Source organism: Lucilia sericata, unplaced genomic scaffold (genome assembly GCF_015586225.1).
Source record: "Lucilia sericata isolate MDLA Ls3-8-SP2 unplaced genomic scaffold, ASM1558622v1 Contig000105F_arrow, whole genome shotgun sequence".
NCBI lineage: Eukaryota > Metazoa > Arthropoda > Insecta > Diptera > Calliphoridae > Lucilia > Lucilia sericata.
This window is the reverse complement of record NW_023994137.1, coordinates 31,398-58,018: the sequence shown is the minus strand read 5'-3', so window position 1 is coordinate 58,018 and position 26,621 is coordinate 31,398. Positions and strand designations below refer to the sequence as shown.

General features: G+C 32.7%; 6 protein-coding genes across 6 annotated transcripts; 1 reads left to right on the top strand and 5 right to left on the bottom strand.

Moving 5' to 3' along the window:
- Positions 1–934: 934 nt before the first annotated feature.
- LOC119600132 (brefeldin A-inhibited guanine nucleotide-exchange protein 1) lies at positions 935–10,233 on the bottom strand. The gene is made up of 4 exons (XM_037950221.1): positions 9,060–10,233; positions 5,487–7,870; positions 2,402–4,450; positions 935–1,086 (listed from the first exon to the last, which is right to left on the bottom strand). Exons 1-4 carry the CDS (start codon positions 9,874–9,876, stop codon positions 1,042–1,044), a joined length of 5,295 nt encoding a protein of 1,764 aa, XP_037806149.1. The 5' UTR covers positions 9,877–10,233; the 3' UTR covers positions 935–1,041.
- A 1,472-nt stretch (positions 10,234–11,705) lies between these two features.
- Positions 11,706–15,551, bottom strand: LOC119600165 (DNA polymerase subunit gamma-1, mitochondrial). Its single transcript, XM_037950254.1, has 2 exons — positions 12,604–15,551; positions 11,706–12,535 (listed from the first exon to the last, which is right to left on the bottom strand). Exons 1-2 carry the CDS (start codon positions 15,471–15,473, stop codon positions 11,896–11,898), a joined length of 3,510 nt encoding a protein of 1,169 aa, XP_037806182.1. The 5' UTR covers positions 15,474–15,551; the 3' UTR covers positions 11,706–11,895.
- An 870-nt stretch (positions 15,552–16,421) lies between these two features.
- On the top strand, positions 16,422–19,323 carry LOC119600149 (general transcription factor 3C polypeptide 5). The gene is made up of 8 exons (XM_037950238.1): positions 16,422–16,651; positions 16,703–16,904; positions 17,504–17,621; positions 17,704–17,965; positions 18,027–18,254; positions 18,620–18,751; positions 18,808–19,020; positions 19,076–19,323. The coding sequence occupies exons 1-8, from the start codon at positions 16,532–16,534 to the stop codon at positions 19,196–19,198; spliced, it is 1,398 nt and encodes a 465-aa protein (XP_037806166.1). The 5' UTR covers positions 16,422–16,531; the 3' UTR covers positions 19,199–19,323.
- LOC119600148 (asparagine--tRNA ligase, cytoplasmic) lies at positions 19,207–22,163 on the bottom strand. The gene is made up of 5 exons (XM_037950237.1): positions 21,939–22,163; positions 21,231–21,805; positions 20,874–21,166; positions 19,845–20,223; positions 19,207–19,785 (listed from the first exon to the last, which is right to left on the bottom strand). Exons 1-5 carry the CDS (start codon positions 21,970–21,972, stop codon positions 19,390–19,392), a joined length of 1,677 nt encoding a protein of 558 aa, XP_037806165.1. The 5' UTR covers positions 21,973–22,163; the 3' UTR covers positions 19,207–19,389.
- A 1,060-nt stretch (positions 22,164–23,223) lies between these two features.
- Positions 23,224–25,074, bottom strand: LOC119600139 (histone H2A-beta, sperm-like). Its single transcript, XM_037950228.1, has 2 exons — positions 25,056–25,074; positions 23,224–23,643 (listed from the first exon to the last, which is right to left on the bottom strand). Exons 1-2 carry the CDS (start codon positions 25,072–25,074, stop codon positions 23,294–23,296), a joined length of 369 nt encoding a protein of 122 aa, XP_037806156.1. The 3' UTR covers positions 23,224–23,293.
- Positions 25,075–25,547: 473 nt separating this feature from the next.
- LOC119600168 (histone H2A-beta, sperm-like) lies at positions 25,548–26,287 on the bottom strand. The gene has a single exon (XM_037950257.1). It carries the CDS (start codon positions 26,213–26,215, stop codon positions 25,793–25,795), a length of 423 nt encoding a protein of 140 aa, XP_037806185.1. The 5' UTR covers positions 26,216–26,287; the 3' UTR covers positions 25,548–25,792.
- Between the last annotated feature and the right edge of the window lie 334 nt (positions 26,288–26,621).

Below are 26,621 nucleotides of genomic sequence, written 5' to 3'. Positions count from 1 at the left end.
AGTAGATGAAGTAATGTTAGTAAATGATTAATTTGTATATATATAGTATATGAACGGATAATAAGGCTATAATAATAAACTGTTCTTTGAGGCCAAATCTCATACTGAATCTCAAAATCTTCTTGAATGTTTAATAAAATTAATCAACAATACTTTTTGTATAATTTTATGAAATATCTAACGAATTTTGTGTAAAATTTTAAGGGAATTTTATAATTTTCATTTGTTGAATATTCAGAAATCTTTTGCTTTGCAATTATTCAAACCTTTTAAATGTATTTTTTTCAAAATTTTACTTTTATTCGAGTTTAAGATGCAAAAAACAGAATTATTTTCTTATTTTTTTGGAATTTTCTAACAAAAGAATTTTTTCTTATTTAAAACGATTTATAAATGATAATTTTTTTCAAAAAAAATTTATTTCAAAATTTCAATTTTGTTAAACTAAAATAAAATTTAACTTAAATTTGTTTTTACTATCTTACTTGTTTTCTGTTTATAACACAAATTTTGAAACAAATTATTAAATAAAAAACACACTAAACTAAAGGAATTCTTTGAAACATACACAACAAATTAATAAAGATTATTTTTAAATTAAATTGAAATTAAAAAATTTCATCTATATTGCCAAGACCAAGAAGGTATACAATTTCTTGTAATACATATTTTATTTAGTTTTAATGTATTTTTGTTTAATAAATGACCAATTTACAATATTGTTTTAAATTGTATAGTTTATATATTAATATAAAGGATAAATAAATATATTATGTATGTATATAAATTGTATATTAAATTATTATGTTTAAAAACAATTTTATTTGAATAGTATTTCGTAAATCTCCCCCAAATGTTTTATGTTTTTATGTATACTTATCTTTTCGTTTTTAATTAAAAGTCGAATTTTTAATGGAATTGGTTGTAGTAGTAGTTATGGTATCAGTAACACTATTTTACATTTAATATATTAAACACTGGACCAATACGTAAAAACACGCCTAAGGACACTTCGTAATTCGGGCTTCAAATCGAAACACATTATTTCACATAATAAGCATAATAGTTAGAGACGTGCGTTGCAAACTGGAAATTTAAAGAAATATATTAGGGAAATCACTTTTGTAAAAGAGCTTAATAATGAAAACTGTCTATCTATCTATTTATCTATCTATCTATCTATCTATCTATCTATCTATCTATCTATCTATCTATCTATCTATCTACCTATCTATCTATCTATCTATCTATCTATCTATCTATCTATCTATCTCTATCTATCTATCTATCTATCTATCTATCTATCTATCTATCTATCTATCTATCTATCTATCTATCTATCTATCTATCTATCTATCTATCTATCTATCTATCTATCTATCTATCTATCTATCTATCTATCTATCTATCTATCTATCTATCTATCTATCTATCTATCTATCTATCTATCTATCTATCTATCTATCTATCTCTATCTATCTATCTATCTATCTATCTATCTATCTATCTATCTATCTATCTATCTATCTATCTATCTATCTATCTATCTATCTATCTATCTATCTATCTATCTATCTATCTATCTATCTATCTATCTATCTATCTATCTATCTATCTATCTATCTATCTATCTATCTATCTATCTATCTATCTATCTATCTATCTATCTATCTATTCTATCTATCTATCTATCTATCTATCTATCTATCTATCTATCTATCTATCTATCTATCTATCTATCTATCTATCTATCTATATCTATCTATCTATCTCTATCTATCTATCTATCTATCTATCTATCTATCTATCTATCTATCTATCTGTCTATCTATCTATCTATCTATCTATCTATCTCTATCTATCTATCTATCTATCTATCTAATCTATCTATCTATCTCTATATCTATCTATCTATCTATCTATCTAGAATTGAACTAGAACTGAACTAGAACTGAACTGAACTAGAACTGCACTAGAACTGAACTAGAACTGAACTAGAACTGAACTAGAACTGAACTAGAACTGAACTAGAACTGAACTAGAACTGAACTAGAACTGAACTAGAACTGAAATAGAACTGAACTAGAACTGAACTAGATCTGAACTAGATCTGAACTAGAACTGAACTAGAACTGAACTAGATCGGATCTAGAACTGAAATTTAAATGAACAAGAACTGAACTAGAACGGGCCTATAACTGAACTAGAACTGAACTAGAACGGATCTAGAACTGAACTATAACGGGCCTATAACTGAACTAGAACGGATCTAGAACTGAACTAGAACGGATCTAGAACTGAACTAGAACGGATCTAGAATTGAACTAGAACGGATCTTGAGCTGAACTCGAAATAAACTAGAAGTCAACATATAAAATTCGAAATATCACATTGTACTTACCCTTGCATCGGACATTTTAAGTAGTCTTGTCAAAATCAACAATAACAGCGATGTCCACGCATCACGATGAGCTTCACTCTGTAAACTTAGGAAATATGTTAATGCTTCCTTACACACTTGCACTAATTCCTGTTCAATGCCTGGCCAATCGCTGCGTCTATTCTCATCGCCATACATTTTAAAGAAAATTCTTAATACACAGGCCAATGAAGCGGTTTCTTGTTTTAATAAATTCGGCTTGATGGAACCCTTAAAACCAGCCCGCCATAAAATATTACGTTGTTCTTGGTCGGCATTAAAACGTTTAGCAAAGCGATGCGATTGCATAAGACAATCGGCTAGAGTGAGTAATTGGCGAGTACGTAAATAACTGTACATGCCCTGTTCTTCACGTTGACAATCCAGCATGGGATGTGTTGTTATGTTTCCTGTTAAATCTGCGGCGGCCTGCGCCAAAGTTTCAGCATCTTCTTTCCGTGAAGTAGCCGGGAAAAAGATGATGTTATCAACAGTTTGTATTAGCTCAAGTTGTACAACACATTTGATATTGAGACTCTCAAACAAAGCTGGATTTTGTGGTACTATTGGATGCTGAGGAGTGGCATGCGGATGTTGTTGATGGAGATGGTGTTGATGGTGGGTTTGATGGGTGTGATCATCATCAAAACTTCCCGAATTACTATAAACGGAATGTTGAGAATATGAACGATTTAGAGTATCGTTCGCACGTGGATTAGAACCTTTGCGTAAGTGGGGAGTTTGAGGATTATTATGAGCTGCTGTCTGATATTGTACTTGACCTTGTTGTGTCTGGTGGTGTGGTTGCTGTTGTAATTGCATTTGTTGCTGTAGTTGGGGATTTGGACGCCATGTCAACAACTCTCCGGGCAGCGTAGCATTAAATATATCCAAAATACATTGGCAGGTTTTATCCCATGTAGCTTCATTAAATTTAAATCCATTCGATATAACCAAATTCTCTAAACAATTCGTACCCGATCTGGCCAATTGCTCGTTATTTTGCTGAACACACCAATGTAACTGAGCAAACAAGTCTTCCAGCAATAGATGACCCAAGACATCAAAGTATTGCGTAAAGACATCAATAATGGCATATAAAGCATGATTGCAGGTGGTGGTCATCCATTCAGATTTTTCGGTTACGTGTTCCGGTAGTTTCATGTTGTCGAAAATACGGAAAATTACATTGAATAAATCTTTCCACCAATTAGGTTTAAAGCTGTCACCATGAGTTTTAACAATCTCAAAGAGAACTGTCAGACCACGGGTTCTCACATCTAATTTACAACGATTCACTACACAGGACAGCGAAAACAACATGGGGAACCAGCCTCTAACCCAAACGCGATCTTCTTCTGCCACCGATATATCATTCTCCATGCCAGCATGTTCGGCAAATAATTGGGGTGATTCATGTACACACAGAGCACATGTTCTTACCAAACGTATAGCCTCCATACTGGTATCGGGAAAACGAGCATTGCAGGCAAATTCCGATAAACATTTGACAGCATCCTGAAAGGAATCTACCATAACAGCAAATTGTTTTTGATACAACTCTCCTATGATTTTCCCGGTGGTTTGGAAAGCCAACTCAACTATAGCTTCCTCGTGGTCACCTGCTGCCAAGTGAAAAATGGAGAATATATTCTTCCAACCAGACTTGATATTGCGAGCTTGTGAATTAACCATTTGCGCTACACAACGCACAACCATATCGCGTATGGCAGGTGATTGATTCTTTTTCATTATATGCTCAAATGGTCGTAAGAAATCCTTTTGAAAACGGAAATTTGCAAATTCACCCTTTTCCATAAATTTCATCGACAATTGACGCAACGAATCCAAGGCAAAGAATGAAATTTCCTCATTGGTATTGCAACCGACCGTATTAAAGTGTTCACCTAAAACCTGCCAAATACGAGACCATTGCAAACGAATACGTTCCATATTGTAGTAAGAAATTTCCACAATTTTCTGTAACGAAAACATGCGTGGCTGGGTATTGTGTAATTCTTCGATAGAGACCTGCAAATAGAAGAATTAGTTGTTGGAATGAAATAGATTTACAAATAAGATCTTGACTATAAGTTAAAGATATTTTTATTTGGCAAAAGGAATAATTAATAAATTTGTTATAAAAGCTTTCAAATTTGTCTTTTTCTTAAAAAGTTCCCAAAAAGCTTTTTTGTAAAGAAAAAGTTCTAACAAAATGTTAAGGAAAAATCTTATTTCTAAAAAGACAGAAAGTTAAAAGCTTCAAGTCAAAAAAAAACCTTTTTTCTCAAATGCTCTTTTGCTCAGGTAAAAAGTTCGTGAGAAGCTTATGATTAAAAAACGTTCCTAACAAACATTAAAAAGTCTCTAAAACCATTTTGTTAGAAATTTTTTAAAATGCTTTTTTTAATTAAAAAAAAGGTACAAAAACTTTATTTTAAAAGTTTCAAATGAGTTTTTGGTGGAATAGCGGACAAGTTGTATAGAAAACCATAGCTTTCAGAAATTTTTCTTAAAATGATAAAAAAACTTATTTTCAAAAGTTCCTAAGAAGCTTTTTGTTAGAAAAGTTAAAAAAATAAAATGGTTTCTTAAAACATTGAAAAATTTCTGAAAACCATCTTGGTAAAAATTTACAAAAAAGATGTTTTGCTAAAAAGATAAATTTTCTTAAAATGATCCAAAAAAAACGTCTCAAAAGTTCGTAAAAAGCTTCTTTGGTAAAATGTTCCTAAAAAGCTTTTTGTTTAAAAAGTTCAAAAAATGTATTAAAACTTTCAAAAACTCCTAAAAGCATCTTGGTAAAAAGTTTTAAAAATGCTTTTTTGTTTAAAAAATTAACGAAAAGTTACAAAAAAAATATTTTTTAAGTTTTAAACAATCTTTTAGCGCTAAAAACTCGCTAAAAAGCTTTTTAATGAAAAACAGTTTAAAAAATATTTAAAAAAAAGTTTAAAAGATAAGCTTTATATAAAGTTTTTTCTTAAGATAGTCCCAAATAGCCTTTTTGTCTAAAAGCTACGATAAAAGCATTTTTTATAAAACTAAAAACTAATATTCTTCTTACCTGACACAAGGCCTTTACAAAATCAACAATAGCATCACCATCCAAGCGTATAGAACCGGTAAAAATACGATCCACTGCGACCACAACACTTTGGCTGCTTGTCTGGCCAATATGCTCCTTAACACTGGGATTTAGTGAATCCTTAAGAGTAGTCTGAGCACCAGATAAGAATTTTGGACGCACGCCCGTGCCAATTAATTGCGCCAATTCTAACTGACTAATGCATTTGACGATATCCAACCAACTGGAACCTAAATAATTGCCATCGGTGTGTGCAACCATTATAAGCGTTTTAATGGTATCAATATTTTTAGCTTTCATTTCATTGATGGGCGAGTTAGCGGTGAGCAGTGTAAATCTGGCCAAGGCCTGTACATAAGCATCACGTTCTAAAGTCATGTGGAAAATGCAAGCAATACGTATGGCACAGCGTATACCATCCAAGCAAAGACAAGCTATTTCAGGATCATCACAGTCCTGCAGACCCACTGAAAAGGCCGCCAAGAAGGGTGTCCATGCCATTTTAAACATGGGACGTACATGCTCTAAATGTTTGGCCGAAGTGAACGGTGACTTAACATGAGAAACAGATTCCATAAGATTTTTGGCTGCCGTCGATATGGCTTCCATTTCCATATTCCACAAAAGCTTACGTCTTTTTTCATTGGCAATAATTTGTTTGCCTGGCTTATTAACCACCGTATTTTTCATTTTAATTTCATGTCCAGCAATTTCATCATAAATTGAAGACAAATAATCAACGGGAAGATCATCACGACTATCACTAACACCTTGATTAAGTTTAATATATTGCTCTTTAGTCATTTTATTTTTCACCTGGGGCGAATGTAAATCGGTAGTCAACATTATAATGGAAAAGGCCAAAACGTAAACAGTGTCAGCACTTTGGAATAGAGGATTATTGGGATTACATTCACAATAACGACTGGCAAATTTCTCCATAAGACGATCAATCTTTTGTGCCTCTCCCGGCAAACGGAATTCCTCCAAAAGCATACGTAATGCAGAAACCACCTCAAGATTATGAAACTCAAAAGCATCTATATAGGCACACATAACTTCCTTCGAATGATCATCATTCTCTCCGATATAATTGCCTATAATAGTTTTGTCTAAACGTTCATCCTCATGCAGCCATTTGGCAATATCCTTGGGTGTAGAACCCAGTAACTGTTTTTCTTGCAGAAATTGTACTCCCTTTTTGGGTTTACGATTGAAAATTTCTATACCCGCCTCCATGACCTCCTTGCGCATTTTTCTTTCTTCCAAAGCTTCTGGCAAATCAAGAACTTCTGTGTTTTTAACACTGCCATAGGAATTTAAACTATGGCTGGAGCCACCATGGGTAGAGCGTACACCTATGGTATTAGTTTGTGATATAGCATCTGTGTTGTCAGTGGGTGATTGTAAATCAGCTGAGTTGGCTGAACGATTATGAGCTGTACCCTCATGGGCATTTAAAGAGGGCATATTTGGATTAACATACAAATCTTGACTCCATTCTACCATGCATTTAAGTATAGAAACTAAACATTCCAAACCTCTTATACGCATAGATTTCTCTTCCATAGGATTAGCACCCAACTCTAGGGCTTGTCTGCCTTGAGCAATTTTCGATAAATCATTTACCAGGCGTTCAAAGAGATTTGCCGCTTGAAAATCACAATCATAATTTACATATATATCCACCACCGATTGGGCATCAGCACATATACGAGTCAAAGCCTGTATGACCATCCATTTGTGTTCAAAAGAACTGGAGGTAGCCTCCAAAATATTTAAGAAAATCTCTTTGAAAAATACTTCAATCTGCTTTTTCAAATGTATTTTAAAGTTGGACAACAAGGCCACAAATATTGACAGCGATAACTCAAATACTTCCGGCACCAAACTTACACCATTTTTAGACAAGGCTACACATAAATACTGTTTAATGGCCATGATGAACATTTCATTAGAACGAAAAACTGGACCAGCATTTTGTAAGATAGACAACAGCAAACGTAAAGATAATACCTTCGATCTTAATTCGTGTGATTTGGGATCGGGATGTCCTTCTGGTAATGGCTTCATGGACAATTTACATAAAGCACGAAACACTAAAAAGGCATCTTTTTGTAGGACATGTGTAAATTTAGCTGTAACTACAGCATCATTTTCACTATGCATTTCAGCACTTTCTTCTGAGTTGAGATGCAGATTATTTTCGGATGATGCATGATTTGCATTGCCTTCAGAACCCGTAGTGGATATGTTATTGGTGCTGTTATTATTGGTGCTATTGCTATTATTAGCAGCTGTTTGTTCTTCATCGTTTATGACAATTTCGGGAGAAGTTTCTTTGAGAACTTCATTTATAGCGGCTAGAATAGAAAAGAATAAAGAAAAAAATTAAACTGAAGACTCCCTGACTTATGAACTTTCTTTCAAGCAGAGATCCTGGCGATCTGAAAAGCGACGGAAATGCTACGGATTCATATAGATCTAGGGTCGGTTGTGACATTTTATGTCGATAGTCAAGCTGCTCTTACAGCATTGGCTGGCAGGGATCTTAACTGGACATTGTACAATTAGGGGCTTTGCCAGTAAGTGGGACAGTTATACGTACTATTGCAGGATATGCGAAGATACAGAAAAACTATAGTCGATTGAGCACATAAATTTCCACTGTCATATAATCTATAAATCCCAGCCATTTAAAACAGGATCTCTGGTTTAAATGTCTGGGAAATATGTTCCATTATGAACTGAGCGAAATTGTAGAATTCAATCCTCGCAGTCTACTATTCATTTCTTCTACTGGGTTTTATAGGGTGACTCAAATTCTCTCACAATTCTTTCTTAGGTAATCGATTCGATTCCAAGTAGTAACGCCTTAACTTCGTTATTATTTTGTTTTCTAGTGTTTTCTCTATCTTTGGATCTTCACACTTTACAAAGGCAATCACAAAGGTCTCCGAGTGGTTGCACTTTTCAAAAGCAATTTTTCACAAAAAAAACTTGACGATTCTAAGAGCCTTTAGCAAACATAAAGTTGGTCAAAAAATTATAGGGCAAGAATTACTATCCATTTTATGGTGTTTACAAAGAATATTATGAACTGTTTTAGGGAATATTTATGTTTTTAGGGTTGAAAGTGTTTTACGGCAATAAAGTTCGATAGGATAACGTTGAAAAAAACTCTTATTCCTTTAATTGACAATAAAGTAATAGGGTTCATCATTCAATAAAGGGGTGAAAATAAGCTCTATTAAAAAAATTAATTTATTAACAAAAATTCTTATTATTTTCTAGGTGAAATGATATAAGAACATTTAATGTACACAGAATTTTGACTAAAACATTTGAATTAACTGTTGAAATTACTGTATATTCTTTTTAGACATATATTTTCATAGCGTACAAGAGAACCAATAAAAAATCGATTTTGTTTACTAATTCTAATCTTGTTTGGAAGGTTATATCTTTTAAAATGAAAACAATTTATTAAACTACTTTAAGAAATTCAGAAGAGATTAAAAACTCCCCAGTTACCCACATAGCGAAACTCACCATTTAATATTTCCTCTACAACAGCAGCTGCCACAGATTCGGGTGTTTCCTCCTCGGTACCACTGACACTCTTAACACTTACACTTGCCTCTGAAGCTTGTGAAGTGTTTGCATCAGTATTGCCATTATTAGCGGCGGCCGCAGCTTGGGCAGCTTGAGCTGCCACCTCATATACTTGATTTTCCATACGTGAAAATATCACATCCAACATTTGTGTCAGGGTAGCACAGGCTGTTGTCTGATTGACCAGATTTTTACTGGACAAATAAATATCATAACAAGTGCGTACAGCTTGCAATACCGTCCCCTCATGAATCTCCACATGCTGTGAGGTGACCACAGTGAGCAGAGCTTTTATAATTTGCAATTGAACGCATTCGTCTGTCTGAGGCCCGTTAAAGCACCCGCATATGGTATTAACAATGCGATCAATTAGCAAATGTCCCGGACTCGAAGAATCCTGAATGGCTCCGGTTAAGTGGCCATATGCTATTAACTTCTCCAAGCAATCCAAAGCTGTCACCACAATACGGGGTGAACGACTTTTGCAGGCCAACTCAAATGGCAGAAAATACGTCTCCGCATTTATAATACTGGCTGCATCATTTTTCGGCAGTGGCAGTGCAGCACAGGGGAGCTCATTACCTTCTGCTATTTGACCAGCATTGATTAGTTCAGCTTTGATTTGTTCCAAAGCTGTGTCGCATGATTTCTTTAATTGTGAATTCTGGGAACGTTTAATGTCCTTATCGGCAAGGATTTTCTCTAAAGCACGCACTATAAACATTTCTTTAGTTTTTGTGGAAAAACTTTGCATTATGCATCAAGGTCTTTGCATGTGAAATTCAATCGAAAAATTGGGGCTTTCGTCGTCGTTTGGGTTGATGTGTCAATATGACTGGCACAACACAACTCTCACACACACAAAAAACCACAACACCACCGTTTAGTATATTTCTTTTTTCTCTTTTCTTGTTAACGTTCACAAAATAATTCAATACATTTTCCTCATTCTGTTAACTGCGTACGGAAAGTCATTTTCCATATAATTAAGATAATTAAATTAAAAAATATATAACTTTTTTATCGCTTTTAATTAAGTAAAAATTACAAGTAGTGAAAATTTTTTTATCACGATATTGACACACAAGAGCGAGAAAAAAGAACGTCATCAGTGAATGTCAAGAAAGAGAAAAACACCTGTCAAATGTCAGTTACTGAAGGCCGAGACTACACCGTAAATTACAATTAATCTTGTGCAAAGTGTATATATACGGTGGCAACAAAAGCACAGCTGATTTTTTTTTTTTCGACCGTTAAAATAACAAAAACAGGCAAATTTGAAAATCGTTCATGTTGTAGATGTTCATAGTACAACAAGTATTGTCGTCACTTTATAAATATACTTTGATCTTGTGTAGAAATAAAAAACAATTTATTTGCAATTTAACGGGGTTTGTTAAAATGTTGATGTGGAATGGTGGCATCATTAAACAAAGCTTCAAGAGGATCAATTCTCTAATTCATTTCATTTAAAGAAATTAAGATGAATTATATATGTATATATAAATCTTTTCTGTTGAATTACATTAGCTATTAGCAAATTATATGTAATTAATAGTATAAATAAAGAAGATAGTCTCAATTTGGAATACCTTCTCAACAATATATAATATGACTCCATTTATTAACCCATTGAAAAGCAATCCCACAAAAGTATTTTTTATATAGAGTTATTTAATAAAATTTCCGTTATTTCACAAATACATCGAAATAACGGTACCGATATATATTAAAAAATTGAGTGGAACAATTTAGACTATATATAAATATCATCTTTATACAATTTTTTCAATATTTTCAATATTTATCGGCATCGTTATATCGATGGATTTTTGAAATAAAGGTCCATAATTGATCATAGATATAATATAAAGCGTACTTAAGATTAACTATTTACTTCATAATGATATGTACATTAGTGATAGGTATAACTAATTTGGCGAAATTTTTGACATACCACCACATGATTACCAATGTTGTACAAGTAATGAAAATATTGTTTTTAGGTCAATTGGAATCAAAAACATCACGCACCAACCCCAATTTCTAATATAAACCATAATAAAACTCTCCCTACTGATTCTACCTTTCTATGGTTGTATCATGATATAAACCAAATTTTTTAAAAATTTTAATTTTTATTATTTTAAAATTTGAATTCAAATTTTAATATTTATATACGCTAATTTTTTTTAACGAAAACTATACTTTTATCATAGCGCGACTCATCACTGCCTATATCTCCGGACTTTTTGATTTTTACGCAAATATACTATTTTACATCCCTAAATCAAAAAGTCCATAATATATTTGTTGACCATATTTGTTTTGACCATATCTTCGATTCTTATAGACCGATTTTACTATTTTAGGCAGCTAAATTCTTAAAAGCATATTTAATTGAATTGTTTAAGATTTAAATTCCCGAGAATTAACGTAGTTTCTCCCATTTTTTAATGACCTATTTGACTATGCTATGCCAACTTGCATATATGCAACGAATGTCAATAGTTATATCCCTAATGTACATACATAAGTTAAGTATGTAACGAAAAAGAAAAAATATCGTTAACAAATGGCGGATAGTTTAACAATATCTTTATTAATAAATAAAAATCAACAAAAATGGTTCTTTTCAAAAAAATATATATATGTACATATGTATGTACATATATAAAAATAACTTAAAACTAATGATCTTCATAATATATGCACATATGCTTATTAGATATACGTACATACTATGTATGTATACGATTTACCCAGAAGTTTATCATTTCCATTTACTTAAATCACTGTCTCCTGCTTTCACAATGGCTTCATATATGCTTAAACTTTCGCCCGGATGTATACCGTAGCCCAACTGTAAACCATGAGGATTTGATGGCGTCTTACAGTCCATCGTACATTCTTTACGCAACACAATATCAACCTCAACCGACGAGAAAAATGCCACTGACATGGGTAGATCCTTAAGGCCTAAACGTGATGAACAGAAAGAACGTGTCAGCAAATTGGTAATATGCATGGCTAAAGCAGCTTTATAAGCATATTTTTCCTCCACTAAATATCTGAGTTCATCATGAAAACTTAGACAAAAACGTGCTTTATCACCTAAAAGCCAACGCATTGCAACCAACATTAAATGCAGAAAATCTACAGCACCACTTTGGACCACCCAATTGATTCGGGTGGGTAGAAAACGATTTTCATCGGCAGTATTGTGAGTTTCTAAAGCACGACTGAGTCGACAGCCTAGAAAAGGTGTAACAGGCTCATCGCGTGTAGCAATTTCTTCCAGACGATTAAACATGGCACTTTCTGTACCACCCTCCCAGCAAGGTCGGTCAAACATTTCATCTACCGCCTTATTGTTACTGGAAGCCAATCTTAAGGCCTCGTAACCAGAATAACTATGAAAAGAATAATAAAAAAGAACTTAAATGCATAAATCGTGTTTATTTAATCATTTAACATTTACCTTCTATTCTCAAATTCCTCTTGAAACTCTTCTTTAAGTCTATAAACTTTTTTGCCCTTAGTTATTGCAAACATTTTCATAGCTTTGGCGCGGGCTTCGCTGGCTGAGAATGTGGGATTGAATTGTTTGAGCAAACCTTCGGCGAAGTTTTGTCCGGCTCCATAAATACGTGCATAATTTATTACTTTGGCATGATCTCTAGAAATGCCGACTGCCTTTGCGGTTATGGAATGCATATCAGTACCATTCGATTTAGTGCCACTTAAAGTCATCCAACCCAAAGGAGTAGCGCCATGTACCCCATACGCATAAGCATCTCCCAAAACGGAAGCAATCCACAATTCCTGAGAGTCAACATCAGCGCCCACAATGCGATAGTTAGGCGGAGCTTGTACCATTGCTCTTAGTTCTGAACCTATACGTTCCTTTTGAGAATTTGAGGCCGTCATCCAAGTAGGTTCCATAGCTCTACGTGTTAACGTGCCACAGGCTACCACTTGTGGACATATAGCTCCATACTCGTAGTTTTTGTTACTTAATTCTTGTGGCAATTCTTCCGGTGTCAGCCACACTACCAGCTGGCCCATAATACGATCTCTATTGTTGCGCCAATAAGACATCATGCGAGCTATCTCGATTACCCGTTTGGCAATATTACTCTCAGACTCTCCACTGCTTAAGACATTGTCGGAGAATTTGTTTAGAAAGTCTCTTGACAAGGGATTGCCAACTCTTAATGTCTTGCCATTTTTATGCGGCAACTTAAGAAAAAAGCAACAATTATCTAAAATCTGATTGCACCATACTCCAGAACCTTTATAGTGACCCTCTGTCTTATCGGTTTTCTTGGCTTTGCCATAAAACTCCCTTTTACCCAATTTACTATCCAGTTCCTTTTGTAAATGACCAAAAGCATAATCACTTTCTTGTTCTGAAGCATATAATTGAGCAAATTCCGGTATGGGACATTGCGCCACCAATTTCTCAATGGGTATGATAGTTTTATTTTCATTATCAGTTTCGGTTATCTTGGCGGTAAATGGCACCAAAAATCCCCAACCATGTTCGCGTGTATAGTGTAAAGGAAATCCCTCCCAACAGAGTGATAGTAATTTGGGGGCGATTTGCATACCGGTACTTATTTCTGAGGGTCCGGGTGTCCAGTCTGTATTGCTATTATCTTTGGGAGGTTTTTGGCAAAGTTTACGATACCAAGCCGGATAACCGGGTAGTAAAGGACGTCGGGCGGGCAATTGCTCCTTCAAATCATATAAATATTGAAATTTCCTTTGCAAGCGTTCTTCTTCATTAGTAGTTTCTGTTAATTCACTCGTATTATTCGTTTCATTCTTTAGTTTCGCTTTAGATTTGTTTTTTGTGGCTTTAAGTTTCAATTCCTGAGTAGACCAGTCTTCATCCCAAAGCCATAAATTTTGTTTATATTGTTCATCTTTCATAAGACTGCAAGCCTCATCAGCTCTTCTAGCCAAATGATATTTTGCCTCTATACTAAGATCTTCGTAGGTTAAATCTGATTCCTCTATATAACGCAGCCAATTCTTGTTAACGGGCAAATAAGCTGAACCCATTTCCAACATACCGGCCAGAGTAACCGGATGAGGAAAACGTTCTTCGAATAAGGGATAAAGTTTTTGCAAAATTCTATGTGTGGCAGCCACATCATTGGAACAATACGTCATAAGGGACTGAAACTCCTGGCGTACATCTGCTAAAGTACCCTCCACAAAAATATTACGTTCCTCTTTGCTAATTGGCTCCCCACCACAATAAAGTCGATGTACTTCACCTAAACTATTCAAGGAACTTTGACTTAACCAGTCCAAATCTTCGGGGGCAGGATCTTTTTTAGATTTCATAAGAGCACGCTGATAGCTGGTCACACCACTTACACACACATGTAAAGACATGGTGTCCAAAAAACGTACCTTAGTATCTTGCAGTAAATACTGTTCTTTTAATCTCGCCCGATCATAGGAAACATTATGACCTATTACTAATTTTGGCCCTTTAACACCTAATGGTATAAGTTCTGCTGACGTGTAATGCGGCATTTTCTGTTTAACTCTCATTTCCAAAATATCGGCTGCCAAACGAGGACTAACCCAAGAATACCAGTATTTACAGCCCACTGCAGTAGCTAATGTTGGCATGGCTCCTTCGCTCATACAAACTTCCACATCAAATATTAAACCATTTTCCTGGGGAAATTCTATAGAACGTGCCTCACCGCTTCCTGGATCGTATATAGTCCATCCTTCTTGTAGGGACCATTTCTTAGGTTTACTAGGCAATGTTTTTAATTCTACTAAGGGCTTAAGTAACTCTTTATAGGGTTCAATTTGTTCTTTTCCAATCTCTAGAAAATGTTCTTCAATATTTTTACCCCTTAAAGGTGGCAGCTTTAAATTAACATCCGCCAATCTTTCCGTGCTACTAATGTCTATACCATGACGTTGTAGATCATTTGTCATTTTCATGGAGTTATTCTCCACATTTTTACTTACGAAGCGGGGAGTATCGGGAAAAAGTTGTTTATGTAGATTTTCCGACAGCATTTGTATTTTTACGACATTTTCATTATATTCTTGGTATAATAAGAAACTATCCTTATTTTCTTCATGGTTCTCATTATTTTTCGAAATAGTTTCTTCCTTAACTTCTGATCTTTGTGCAACTTTTTCCAGGTTTGCATTTTTATCTAGTGGCTTATTGTTTAATATTTTTACTTCTTCTTTTGTTTTTATTTTATTTTCAATTTTTGTTGTAGCTTTTGCTTTACGAAATATTTTCACTGTACTATTTGGATAGATTTCTTTGGCCAATTTGGAGTAAAATCTGGAAGAGCTCATGTTTGGTATTAAAAAAAAGTTAAATAGTGCGAGCAAAACAAAAACAAAGAGAACACCGGTGTTTAGTGTTGGCAGTACTATTCTGATAATAAATATCGAAGACAACCACTGTTGCCAGATTCGCCGATTTTTGCCTATTAAATGCCGATTTTATGAAGAGGCATATATAAATCAGATTTCCTTATATAATTTGTTGAAATTAAAGCTACAGATGCACTTTTATAAAACTGAACTAGTTCATATGTATGTATTTCGTACATGCATTGGAGAGAACTAGTACTATCATTACGAAAATCGGCAAATACAAAGTATATTGTACTGATTTTAGTAGAAATACTAGTCCTAATCTGATCGATTTCAACCAAAAATGCTTTCTCCATATGATAAAAATAGGTTTACATGTCTAATTTCATAGAATCATATAGAAAATTGCTGCAGGAATTTAAACCTATTTAAATCGTAAGTGACTAAAAATTCGTCTGCAGGATGTTTTAATGTATTAAGGTTTATTGAAAAAGTAAAAAAAGAATATTTGAAATACATTTCAACTATAAAACATTGAATACTTGATTAGTATAACAAATAATATAAACTTCAAGTCTTCACACTAACAAGTTTGTTCAACATACAGCAGTCCGGCTGAAGAACGAATTTTCATATAATATTTTATATTTTCCCCTGGACAAACGGGTTCGCTCTTAATGAATATCGTTGTGTATAAATAATTGAAGAAGTAACCTAATTTTAGAAATATACATTTCATTGTAATATCGAAAAATCTTTAACAATAAACAGGATATTTTCACTTTTCCGATTTGTTTACGATTTCAAAAATATTTTGCCGATTTATAAGATTAGTTTTGACGATTTTATGCCAATTATCTGGCAACAGTGTTGACCAAACTGCAAATAGAATTTATTGATATTATCGATGACTACAAAAACAGCTGTAGGATAAACACACATCACTAGCGTAAACATTACCAATAATTCCGTCGTTTCATATAAAAATATTTTTTTGCATAAATTTCAACCATATTAAATGAAAATATTAAAAAATGTCTGTACAATTAAATTTTAGTACAACTACAGAATATGAACTTATCGAATATCCCGGAATGGTTAAAAATATTGATAACATGATAAGCACATTGGGTGGTATAAACAAAATATCAAGAGTAAGTTCATGTGACTTGTGGTTAACCGAAAATAATTTCGAAACATTTTAGGCACTGGGAGGTGATACTAAACGCTTGGAGTTACGTTATCATCCAGATAATCCATTTAACAAACCACTCTGTGGCGAGAGCAGTAAACGGGCAGGTCTTCTATTATCGGTTAAAGTAAGAAAATCAAAACGTGACCCCAATAAGCCACCACAATATACCATAAAAATTATGGGCTATATAAATAAGAGTTTTACGTTTGAATGTAAGTTTTAAGAAATTGTTAAAATAGAACTAGGTACATATCTGTGTATTAAAATTAAGAGTCAATCAAATGAGAAACCTATTGGCATAAAGTCTAGTTTAAAGTCTAATCTATAGACTAGCAATTCGGCCAGCTTATAGTATAGAATTTTAACTTGTGTGTCAACAAGACAATAAACAAGCTTAAAGTTTGTTCTATAAACTAGTGTAATGTTTATTCTGAAGACTATTTTAAAGTCTTGTCCATAGGATCCAAAAAGTCTTGCCTCAAGTCTAGTTTATAAACTAGTCGAAAATCATGTAGTCGGAAGTCAAGCCTCTAACATAGTCGAGAGTCAAGTCTATAAACTAGTCGAAAGTCAAGTCTATAGACTAATCGAAAATTTAGTCTATAGACTTGCCGAAAGAGTAGTTTAGACGAAATGAAAGTCTTAGTATGTATATAGACTAGTAGAAATTCAAGTCTATAGACAAATCGAAAGTCTAATTATGGACTAGTCGAATATGTATTTCAAAGTCTAGTCTATAAATTTAATTCTAGTCCACGTTTTTTAAACCGAATTTTTAAGCAAACATTCAATTTGAATTCATTTTTCGCAGCTCTGTGTGATTTTCAATATTTACCTTTAGCTTCGGAAGCGAAATCTCCTAATGGCGAATTAAAAAATGTCTTGGATACCATAGTGCCGAAATCAGTAATTGATTTTGATTATTTCAAGTACGTTACTTTACCTTCTCTTATTATTTTTACGCTAACCAAGGGGCAAATTAATATATTAGAAAATACTTAATTTTGTTAGACGTCAGGATGTACAATTAATGTCGCTGCCAACAATGTTCGCCCGTTCGGATGTTGTACACACAACGATCTTTCGTGGTGATTTCTCCAAAGAAGATGGTCAAAATGAAACATTGGGCGTTTTAAGTAAATCCAGTTATGAAAGTCGTGATATTGTTACATTTAGTATGATAGATGCATTTCCCACTAGACCTGATTCGCAAATTTTAAAGAAAATGAAAGTGAAATATGTATCCGATGAACAATTGCAAAAAGTTAAAAAGGTATTAAAATAAAACTTTAATAATAATAGAGAACATGAACCAGTTTTAACTCTATTTGCAGCTATTTGAAGAATGTCCCATTTGGACCCGCATTGCTTTGCTGTATGAGTCTGGCGTATCACACGATAAGCTTAAATGTATAACACCCTCATTGGCTTATTATTTTACTACTGGGCCCTGGCGTACTATGTATGTACGCTATGGCTATGATCCACGTAAAGATTTTAATTCACGCTACTATCAAACTTTTGATTTTCGTTTGAGATTTAGATCGGGTGTATCAGAATTTGTAAGTATAGGTATATTGAAATTATAGTTTCACATAAAAAATTATTATTTAAAGAGTTTTTTGTCTAGTCTATAGAATATTCTATAAGATTATAATTTCGACTAGTCTATGGACTGATAGAATGTATAATTATTAGTTAAATGTCTAGTCTATAGACTAATTCTTTCACATATCTAATTCTTACGCAAACCGAATGTCTATTCTTTAGACTAGATGAATGTTTAATCTAAATGAAATCAAATGTTCAATCTATATACTAGTCGAAACTCTTTTCAACAGATTAACCGATATTCTTGTCTATAAACTATTCTATAAAGTAGTCAAGACGTTTTAAGATTGATACACAAATTTTTAACATTATACAGGTTTCAGATCGTAAAACAACGATTAAAAAGCTACAAGAAAATCCGTATGAAATAAATGCTTTAGTACAAGACATCAATTATCCATATTTTGATGAACATAAATTGCCCAGATCCAGACAGTGCATGATGAGGGTAAGTATTATACTTCAATTTGAAGAGAAACACTTTATATAAACAATACATCTTAGTATTGTGATATACGCATTAACAAAATACAAGAAATGTTGGAGAAAATACCTTCTCCCATGGCGGGAGCTATATGTAATGAACGTACCGGCTGGTTACCTCAGGGATTTGATGGACAAGTGCGCCAGATTGTAAGTAATTCCATAAAGGATTTATTGAAAAATTACTATCGTAAAGAACAAATTCATGCAGAAGTTGATTCATATGAAAATGAGGTAAGTTATATTTCTGTTTAATAAATTGCAAATAGTAAGATTAATTTGCATTCAGGAACACGAAGATGCCGAAGAGGAGGAGGAAGAAGATGAAGAAATGGATGATAGCATGATGAATGACGAACAATTGGTGGAAATTTTAGATGAAATGCAACTAGAAGGTGAAGGAAATACATAATAAATTTCTTTTTTATTTATGAGTTAAGCCGGCTATATGCTTTAGTTCTTTATTAATGTAAGAATATTCAATTAATTTTTTTGTTCATCATAACAAATAAATATACGTTTTTTATGCAAAACATTCTAAATGCTCTTTTTATAATTATTTTTTTTAAATTTAAATTAAATTCCTTTCACGCTGTTAACTGCTTAAGGTTTGCATCTGTCCAAGAAACGTGGATACAAACATACCTCACGAATATGATAACGGTTAAGTAACCAACAGAGCAAACGTTCCAAACCCAAACCATAACCACCATGAGGCTGGGCACCATAGATACGTTGATCGGTATACCAATAGTAAGGCTTGGGATCGATACCCTCACGTTCATAACCCTTAAGTAATTCCTCATTATCGTAAATCCTCATGGAGCCGCCAACAATTTCGCCCACATTTGGCAACAAAACATCAACACTCTCGGTTAGTTCACGATCCTCAGGGCAAGTAGACATATAGAAAGATTTAATGTTTTTGGGGAAACGACACAACATAATGGGTTCATTAATGGTGTCAGTCATCTTACGTTCAGGAGCCTCTGGTATATCCTAGAAACAAAATTTATTTAAATAAATCTAAAGAACAAATTATTCTTAATAAAACATACTTCACCGAATTCATAGAATGTACCATCATCCTTGGTAACATTGTTTTCCTTTAACCACTTAATAGCATCGGCATAGTTCATACGTCTGAATGGTTTTTTGGGTGCCTTAAAATCGGGATTCAATTCATGAACCAAATGACCCCAAGGAGATTTTAAAACACGATCAACAACATCGCAGACAAGATCTTCCAAACGATTCAATAAATCATCGAAAGTGATGAAGGGACATTCAGCTTCAATGTGTGTATATTCAGCCAAATGACGTCTAGTACGACTCTGTTCGGCACGATAACTTTGAGCAATACAGAAAACATCACCCAATGCTGGTAAACAAGTTTCCAAATATAATTGAGAACTTTGTGTAAGATAGGCCTCTTCACTGTAATAATGAAGATGATTTTATTTTAGTTTCAAATCATTCGAAAATGTCACATAAATGATGAACATAAATAAACTAAAACTAATTATAAAAGGAGTTGGAACATACGGACTTATGTCCGTTGGAATATGGAGCAATCCTAAAAGATGTTATATACCTCCTGTTTGGTTTGAATTTTCCCGAAATATGAATTATAAACCGATTTATATTTATAGAAAGTCTCGGTTTGTGAAGTTCGTACAAGGGGTAACAAAAGTAAACATTTAAAAAATTTTGACTGTACTTAGGATTTCTTTTTGTTTCTTAACAAGGCAATGATGCAATTAAACAAAAGTTACTGAAGTTTAAACATGAACTAGAACAATATAGCCACAATGTCGAAATGTATCACTGGTATTTTAAAGCCTGTTATGAACTTTAGATCTATCTGATGAAGGGCATATTTTGAGGCGGCTCGGATCAAATATGGACCGATGTCCGCTGACCCCTATGTGCTTACTGAAATGACATATTTTTGTAAATAAGCGAAAGCATAAAGGAGAATAAGAATAATTGGGAAAAGGATTTTCTTGTGCCTATAATAGGTATTTTGCTGACTTTTTATGTGATATATATAGATAAACAACACTCATAGATAAAGTCCCACTCACCTGAAATATTGTAATTTGAAAAGTGTAGAACCACCTTCAACTTGAGTTTGTACCAAAGTGGGAGGGGTAACCTCACAATAACCACGATCAAAGTAATGAGCACGGAATGCTTGCATTACAACGGAACGCATTTTCAATATCTTCGAAGTGTTTTCACCTCTAATCATAATATGACGATTATCGAGTTGAACATCGGGATGAGCCTCTTCGTTGAGAATACTTTCGGCACCACCGGCAGGAGCCAAACCAATTAATTCCCAATAATCAACATGCATTTCATGACCACCAGGAGCCTTAATTATAGGTATAATACAATATGTTAGCTTTAAATTTGTTATTTATTAGAAACAAACTCACCGATTTACCCTCTGGCACAGGTTTTAGAGTACCAAACAATTGTACTGAACTCTCGGTAGTCAGAGTTAAAGCATCATACGTTTGACACAAACGATCATGCAATACACACTGCAAGAAACCAGTACCGTCACGCAATGTAATGAAAATTAAACCTTTGCCTTGACGCCTCAAACGATGAACCCAACCAAAGATCTTTACACGTTTTTCACGATTTTCTGTACCTTCAAAGATGCGTATCTTTTCGGCTGCCGGCCAGCTGGGATCTTCAGAGATAACAATCTTCTTGGCTTCATCCAAATTTTGTTTACGCTTTTCGGCGTCTTCAGCTTCACGTTTTTCCTTATCGGCATTTTTAAAACTTTCACGTACCCAAATCTTTTGGATTTTCTTCAATTGCGACTTGGCAGCTGCTTCGTATTTTTCAGCCGCTTCAGGATCTTTGCTATCGACATAGATGACCGGGAAAGGTTCCTTGCCAGCATGTCTCATGGCTTGCAAAATGGTTTTGTACGGCTTCAATTCAGAACCATCACCATTTTCATCACTGCCAGTCTTTTCGGAGGTATATATAGCTCCTGGAGAAAAATGGATTTTTCAAATTAAAATATGTTCACATGTATTGATACATAGTATAGACGTGTGTCATCGGTTGCCAGCTCAACAACGTGCACAACGCTGACATATTTTCCTTTAATATTTTACACTTACCCAACGTTAAGTTGGCCATCTCGTCAGCTGGCATTATAGTGTTTGATTTCTTTATGATTAATTTGCTATTTATTTATTAATTTTCAATTTTTATTTTTGCAAAAATTGCATCAGATTCTCACGTTTCACTAGAAAAATTAAGAGTAATAGAAAAGAAAAGACTCGTGCCGCAACAAATTTTACAACGCCGTTCGATTATAAAAATGTTAGCGGCATCTTTATGCCGGCTGTTAGATATCAATGAGAAACATTAAATAACAAATACAATTTAAGTAACAATTCATCATATATTTTCGAAAATATTTTGGAAGTTTTTCTAAAACAGGTATAATTTCTTAATAAAAACAATTTATAATACAATATTTTTTATTTAGTATTTATCGACTTTTGTAATTTTCAAAAATCAATAAAAAATTTACCGTTTGAGTCAACAAATTTGATGTGTGGCCATGTCGCTTTAAATATTTTTATTAGAGATGTTAAATCAGAGATGAGAGAGCAAAATTATAAATACTAGAGATGATGGAAAATGTATTTTTTTTGATAGTTTTCGCATTAAAAATACATTTTGTGTTAGCGAAATAATTAAAAAATTAAAAAGTAATTATTTTAAATTTAATTTGTTGATTATTTGGAATTAGATCAATAAAACACACATATTGTAAAGTTAATTTTTTGACATATTGTGAAATAATAGGAGTATTTATTGTACCAAATAAACCGGACTGCCGGGATGTTCTACATCGATATTAGTATGGCTCGATATGAGTAGCATCGTTTGAACCTTAAATGGCAGCTGAATATATCTTGGGACACATACGGGCGACCTAAAAGTATGATATTCGGCATTTGCCTGACGGATACCATACCCACAATGTATGTACCTATGAATGTTATTGGAGTTTGTATATAAGACAATGTTATCCTCAAACATCCTACATATGTATATGACAAATTTCAAAGGAGTTCCCTAAGTTTGATGCTTAAGTTGGAACAATCACAAGGACTGTTTATATAGGTATGTAACACTTTTAAAACTAATTTAAATAAGAATAAAATAACATTTCTCAGATCGTACTTAATTTTAACTTTTCTGACAAATTTCAAGAAAGTTCCCAATAGTTTGATGCTGGGATGATGACAAGAGCTGTTTTGTACATGTAGACCATAACAGTGCTAAAGGTAACACTTTTAAATAAAATTTTTACATTTTCAATCCGTATCGAAATTTGATTTTGTTAGGATTTTCTTTCAAATAAAAACACACTATTCAATTTTTAAAAACTTTAAATATTTTATTAAAAAATAAAACAAAATTATTAACACCATAAATCTACATACATATGTACATATATTCACTTCTTATTAAATAAAGCCGGTTCCACATACAAAAACATTTGACTCTTCGGAATGGTTATGTTTGGTAAAAAATTCTTCAGATCTTCATCTAGGGCAATTGCAAATTTTATATCTCGCGGTTCAATTCTTCCTTTACGCTCGTTTGCAATATAGCCGGCCTGTTCTATTAATTCTGATGTTAAATATTGTAAAACAGCACTCAAACACACGGGAGCCGTTTTACCTATACGTTCTGCATAACGACCCTTACGCAAATAACGGTGTATACGAGCAACGGGGAATTTTAAATTAGCCTTTTTTGAACGAGATTTTCTAACGGTCTTCTTTTTGCTCTGCCGCGAAATTACTTACGATAAACTAATGAAATTTAACAATGAAAAATTATTGGTAATTCTACCGGTTTAAATACATATTTATGTATACCCAAACCAACGCAAAAACAAAACAATTAATGAGAGGTATTTTACACTCAGTATTTGCTATAATTGAGAATTACTAATAACTACACAATTTCCAATTGTATTTCTGAACTTTCTAATTGTATTTCAAAAAATGCAAATTGTATTTTATAAATTTTCCATTACATTTCAGAAATTTATTATTCAAATTCTCAAACATTTTTTTTCCAATTGTATTTTAGCAAATAAAAATTTAGCTTAACTTAAATTGCAATTCTATTTTAGCAATTTCCATTTGAAATTTAAAATTTTGTAATTTTATTTTAGTTATATACAACAGAATTCTTTATTATTTAGTAATTATTTTAATAAATTTTTTTAAAATAATTATAATTATATTTAATTAAATAAAATATTAAAAATTCTGAAATTAAATAGGTGATTCCTAAAATATGAATAAAATTTTCTAAAATAAAATTGAAAATTTCTTAAAAACAACTAGTTTTGAAATAAAATTAGTCATTAGAAATGCATTTGGAAATCGTGTAGTACGTCATATCAAGTGCCAATGATTTTCTGGCATGCCTGAGCAAGCTTTTGTTTTGTTTACGTTTTTTTGATTATACTTTTGCTTTTTTGTATAATAGATAAAGAGCATATTGTTTATATTTATAATGTATACAGTGTCTGGCAAAAATTGCTGAATTTTATTGATTTAAAAAAAAAATATATGTATGTAATTAAATGTTTAACTTACAATAAGCTATCTGGTAGTTTTTTGAAACAGGTAAAAACTGTATTTTGTTTTTCTTTTTTAATAAATAAAAAATTTATTAATTCCCCAGGAAAAACTTACATTGAAAAGTAATGAGTTAAATAGCTAATAAAACCTCTTTTCACTACTTCTTCATTAGCATTTTAAGTCATTATTTTAACACGGTGATGTCATTGGAGGCAAGTACTTCTACGCACGCTTACAAATAGGGACTTAAAGAAGTACTTGCAATTTCCCTTACAAAACAGTTGTTGAGTAAGTTGTTTTGTTTTTTAATAATAAAAAGAGACAGCTAGAATACGAACCAGGGGCTTCGGTTTGTTAGTCAAATGTTCTACACACTGCACCACTGCTTAGCTATTTTATTGCGCGTCAAATAATGGTTTTCATAAACAAAACTAATTTTGTTTTATTTTTTTAAAACACAATTCTTAAAACGCAAATGACAAACAAAATGACAAAGCCGAAAATAAAGTACTTCTATATCAGATTATAAGAAAGTCATTACTAGAGTACTTCTATGTAATGCAGACGGTAAGTAGTAGTCATTGAAAAGTAAGTGGTTATGGAAGTACAACCCATTACCGAGTTTTTGCTGGGTCATTCGTAACTTATCGACAAAAATATATATATAAACTTAGTACTTTTTAGATATTCGGTTGTTTATCCAACTAGAACTCTGATTAATTTTTTTGGTGTTTTTTCAACTGGTACTTTTCGAATATTTTTAATATTAATCTTAGAAACATAGAATTAAACACGCAGCCTCTTTATTGAATGAAAATACTTTTTCATTTTCCAACTGGATTATTCCAACAGATAATCAAAATTTAAGACCATAAATACTAATTTAGTAGGTTTTTCGCTTTTTTCTTTCTATGACGCATTTTCGGGCAATTTTCAAAAAAAAAACCCTTCCAGGTAATGATCTATTCTTGTTTCAAATTTCAAGTCCAACCGTTCAGGCGTGATTGACGCATAATCAAAAATCAAGCAAATAACTAAACTTCCAAAGAGATTTATAATATTTATTTTATTGTTTAATTATATTATACATTTATAAATGTCATTATCCTTTATTTACAATTTACTTTTCATTCATATTTTTGGTATTTATAAAATTTTTATTTAAAAAAAATATTTGTTTGAATTTCCTTCTGCAGCGTTGTATTTTTAGAACAGTTTTGAAAAAAAAGTTACAAACACAAATCCAGGATTGTGCTTGTACAATGTTTGTGTAGTGTGTACAAATGAAAAAGTATGTACATATGTATGTTTCCGCTCCTCCTGCGTAGTCTATGTGGATCTTTAGTCACTAAACACTAATGTTTAGCCTTAACATCATTTGAGACTTCCCAAGAAATGTTTTTATGTATATATATAGTTTTAAAACCCTTACAATTATTAAGTAAAGCAGGTTCAATATACAAAAGTTTTTCACTATTCGGTATAGTTATATTTGGTAGGAATTTTCTTAGCTCAGGATCCAATTCAATGCCAAATTTTATATCTCGCGGTTCAATTATTTTTCTATATCCATCGATTGCAATATTGCCCGCCAGTTCTATTACTTCCGAAGTTAAATATTCCAAAACGGCACATAAAAATACTGGAGCTGTTTCACCAATACGTTCTGCATAACGGCCTTTACGTAAATAACGATGTATGCGAGCAACGGGAAACTTTAAATTAGCCTTTTTTGAACGAGATTTTCTAACGGTGCTCTTTTTGTTGTGCTTCTCCATTACTTACAATTAACTGGTGCAATTTAATAATGAAAAATTTTTCGTAAGTTTGCCGGTTTAAATACAAATATACACAAATATATAACGTAAAAAACAAATGAGAATGAGAGGTACTATTATGCTCATATTATATGTACTTTGAGAATTACTGATAACTATCCCAGCTGTACTGGGGGCCCTGCCTCGAACTATGTAGTTATTTAACATACCGCTAAGCACAAAACTATCTAATACGACTGTCTCTGCTCTGTATTAGCAAGAGCACTTTAGTGACGATTCGTCACTGACGAATAACTCAATATGTATGTAAAATGTATGTACATTTTATACAAATTAGATTCAACAAGACATTATAGAAATTATTGTTTTTTATAGATTCATAAACTCTTAATTGAACTGCTGGGTT

Excerpts from the sequence above, each read along its gene's own strand:
- LOC119600132 (XM_037950221.1), bottom strand. The coding sequence starts at position 9,876 with ATGCAAAGTTTTTCCACAAAAACTAAAGAAATGTTTATAGTGCGTGCT. Across the intron at positions 4,451-5,486 it reads TTGTAAAGGCCTTGTGTCAG|GTCTCTATCGAAGAATTACA; the intron begins GTAAGAAGAATA and ends TTCTATTTGCAG. Across the intron at positions 1,087-2,401 it reads TTAAAATGTCCGATGCAAGG|TTTGCAACGCACGTCTCTAA; the intron begins GTAAGTACAATG and ends TTAAATTTCCAG.
- LOC119600148 (XM_037950237.1), bottom strand. The coding sequence starts at position 21,972 with ATGCCAGCTGACGAGATGGCCAACTTAACGTTGG. Across the intron at positions 21,806-21,938 it reads GATGGCCAACTTAACGTTGG|GAGCTATATATACCTCCGAA; the intron begins GTAAGTGTAAAA and ends ATTTTTCTCCAG. Across the intron at positions 19,786-19,844 it reads CATTCTATGAATTCGGTGAA|GATATACCAGAGGCTCCTGA; the intron begins GTATGTTTTATT and ends TTTTGTTTCTAG.
- LOC119600165 (XM_037950254.1), bottom strand. The coding sequence starts at position 15,473 with ATGAGCTCTTCCAGATTTTACTCCAAATTGGCCAAAGAAATCTATCCA. Across the intron at positions 12,536-12,603 it reads GAGGAATTTGAGAATAGAAG|TTATTCTGGTTACGAGGCCT; the intron begins GTAAATGTTAAA and ends TTCTTTTCATAG.
- LOC119600149 (XM_037950238.1), top strand. The coding sequence starts at position 16,532 with ATGTCTGTACAATTAAATTTTAGTACAACTACAGAATATGAACTTATC. Across the intron at positions 16,905-17,503 it reads TAAGAGTTTTACGTTTGAAT|CTCTGTGTGATTTTCAATAT; the intron begins GTAAGTTTTAAG and ends CATTTTTCGCAG. Across the intron at positions 19,021-19,075 it reads TTGATTCATATGAAAATGAG|GAACACGAAGATGCCGAAGA; the intron begins GTAAGTTATATT and ends ATTTGCATTCAG.
- LOC119600168 (XM_037950257.1), bottom strand. The coding sequence starts at position 26,215 with ATGGAGAAGCACAACAAAAAGAGCACCGTTAGAAAATCTCGTTCAAAA.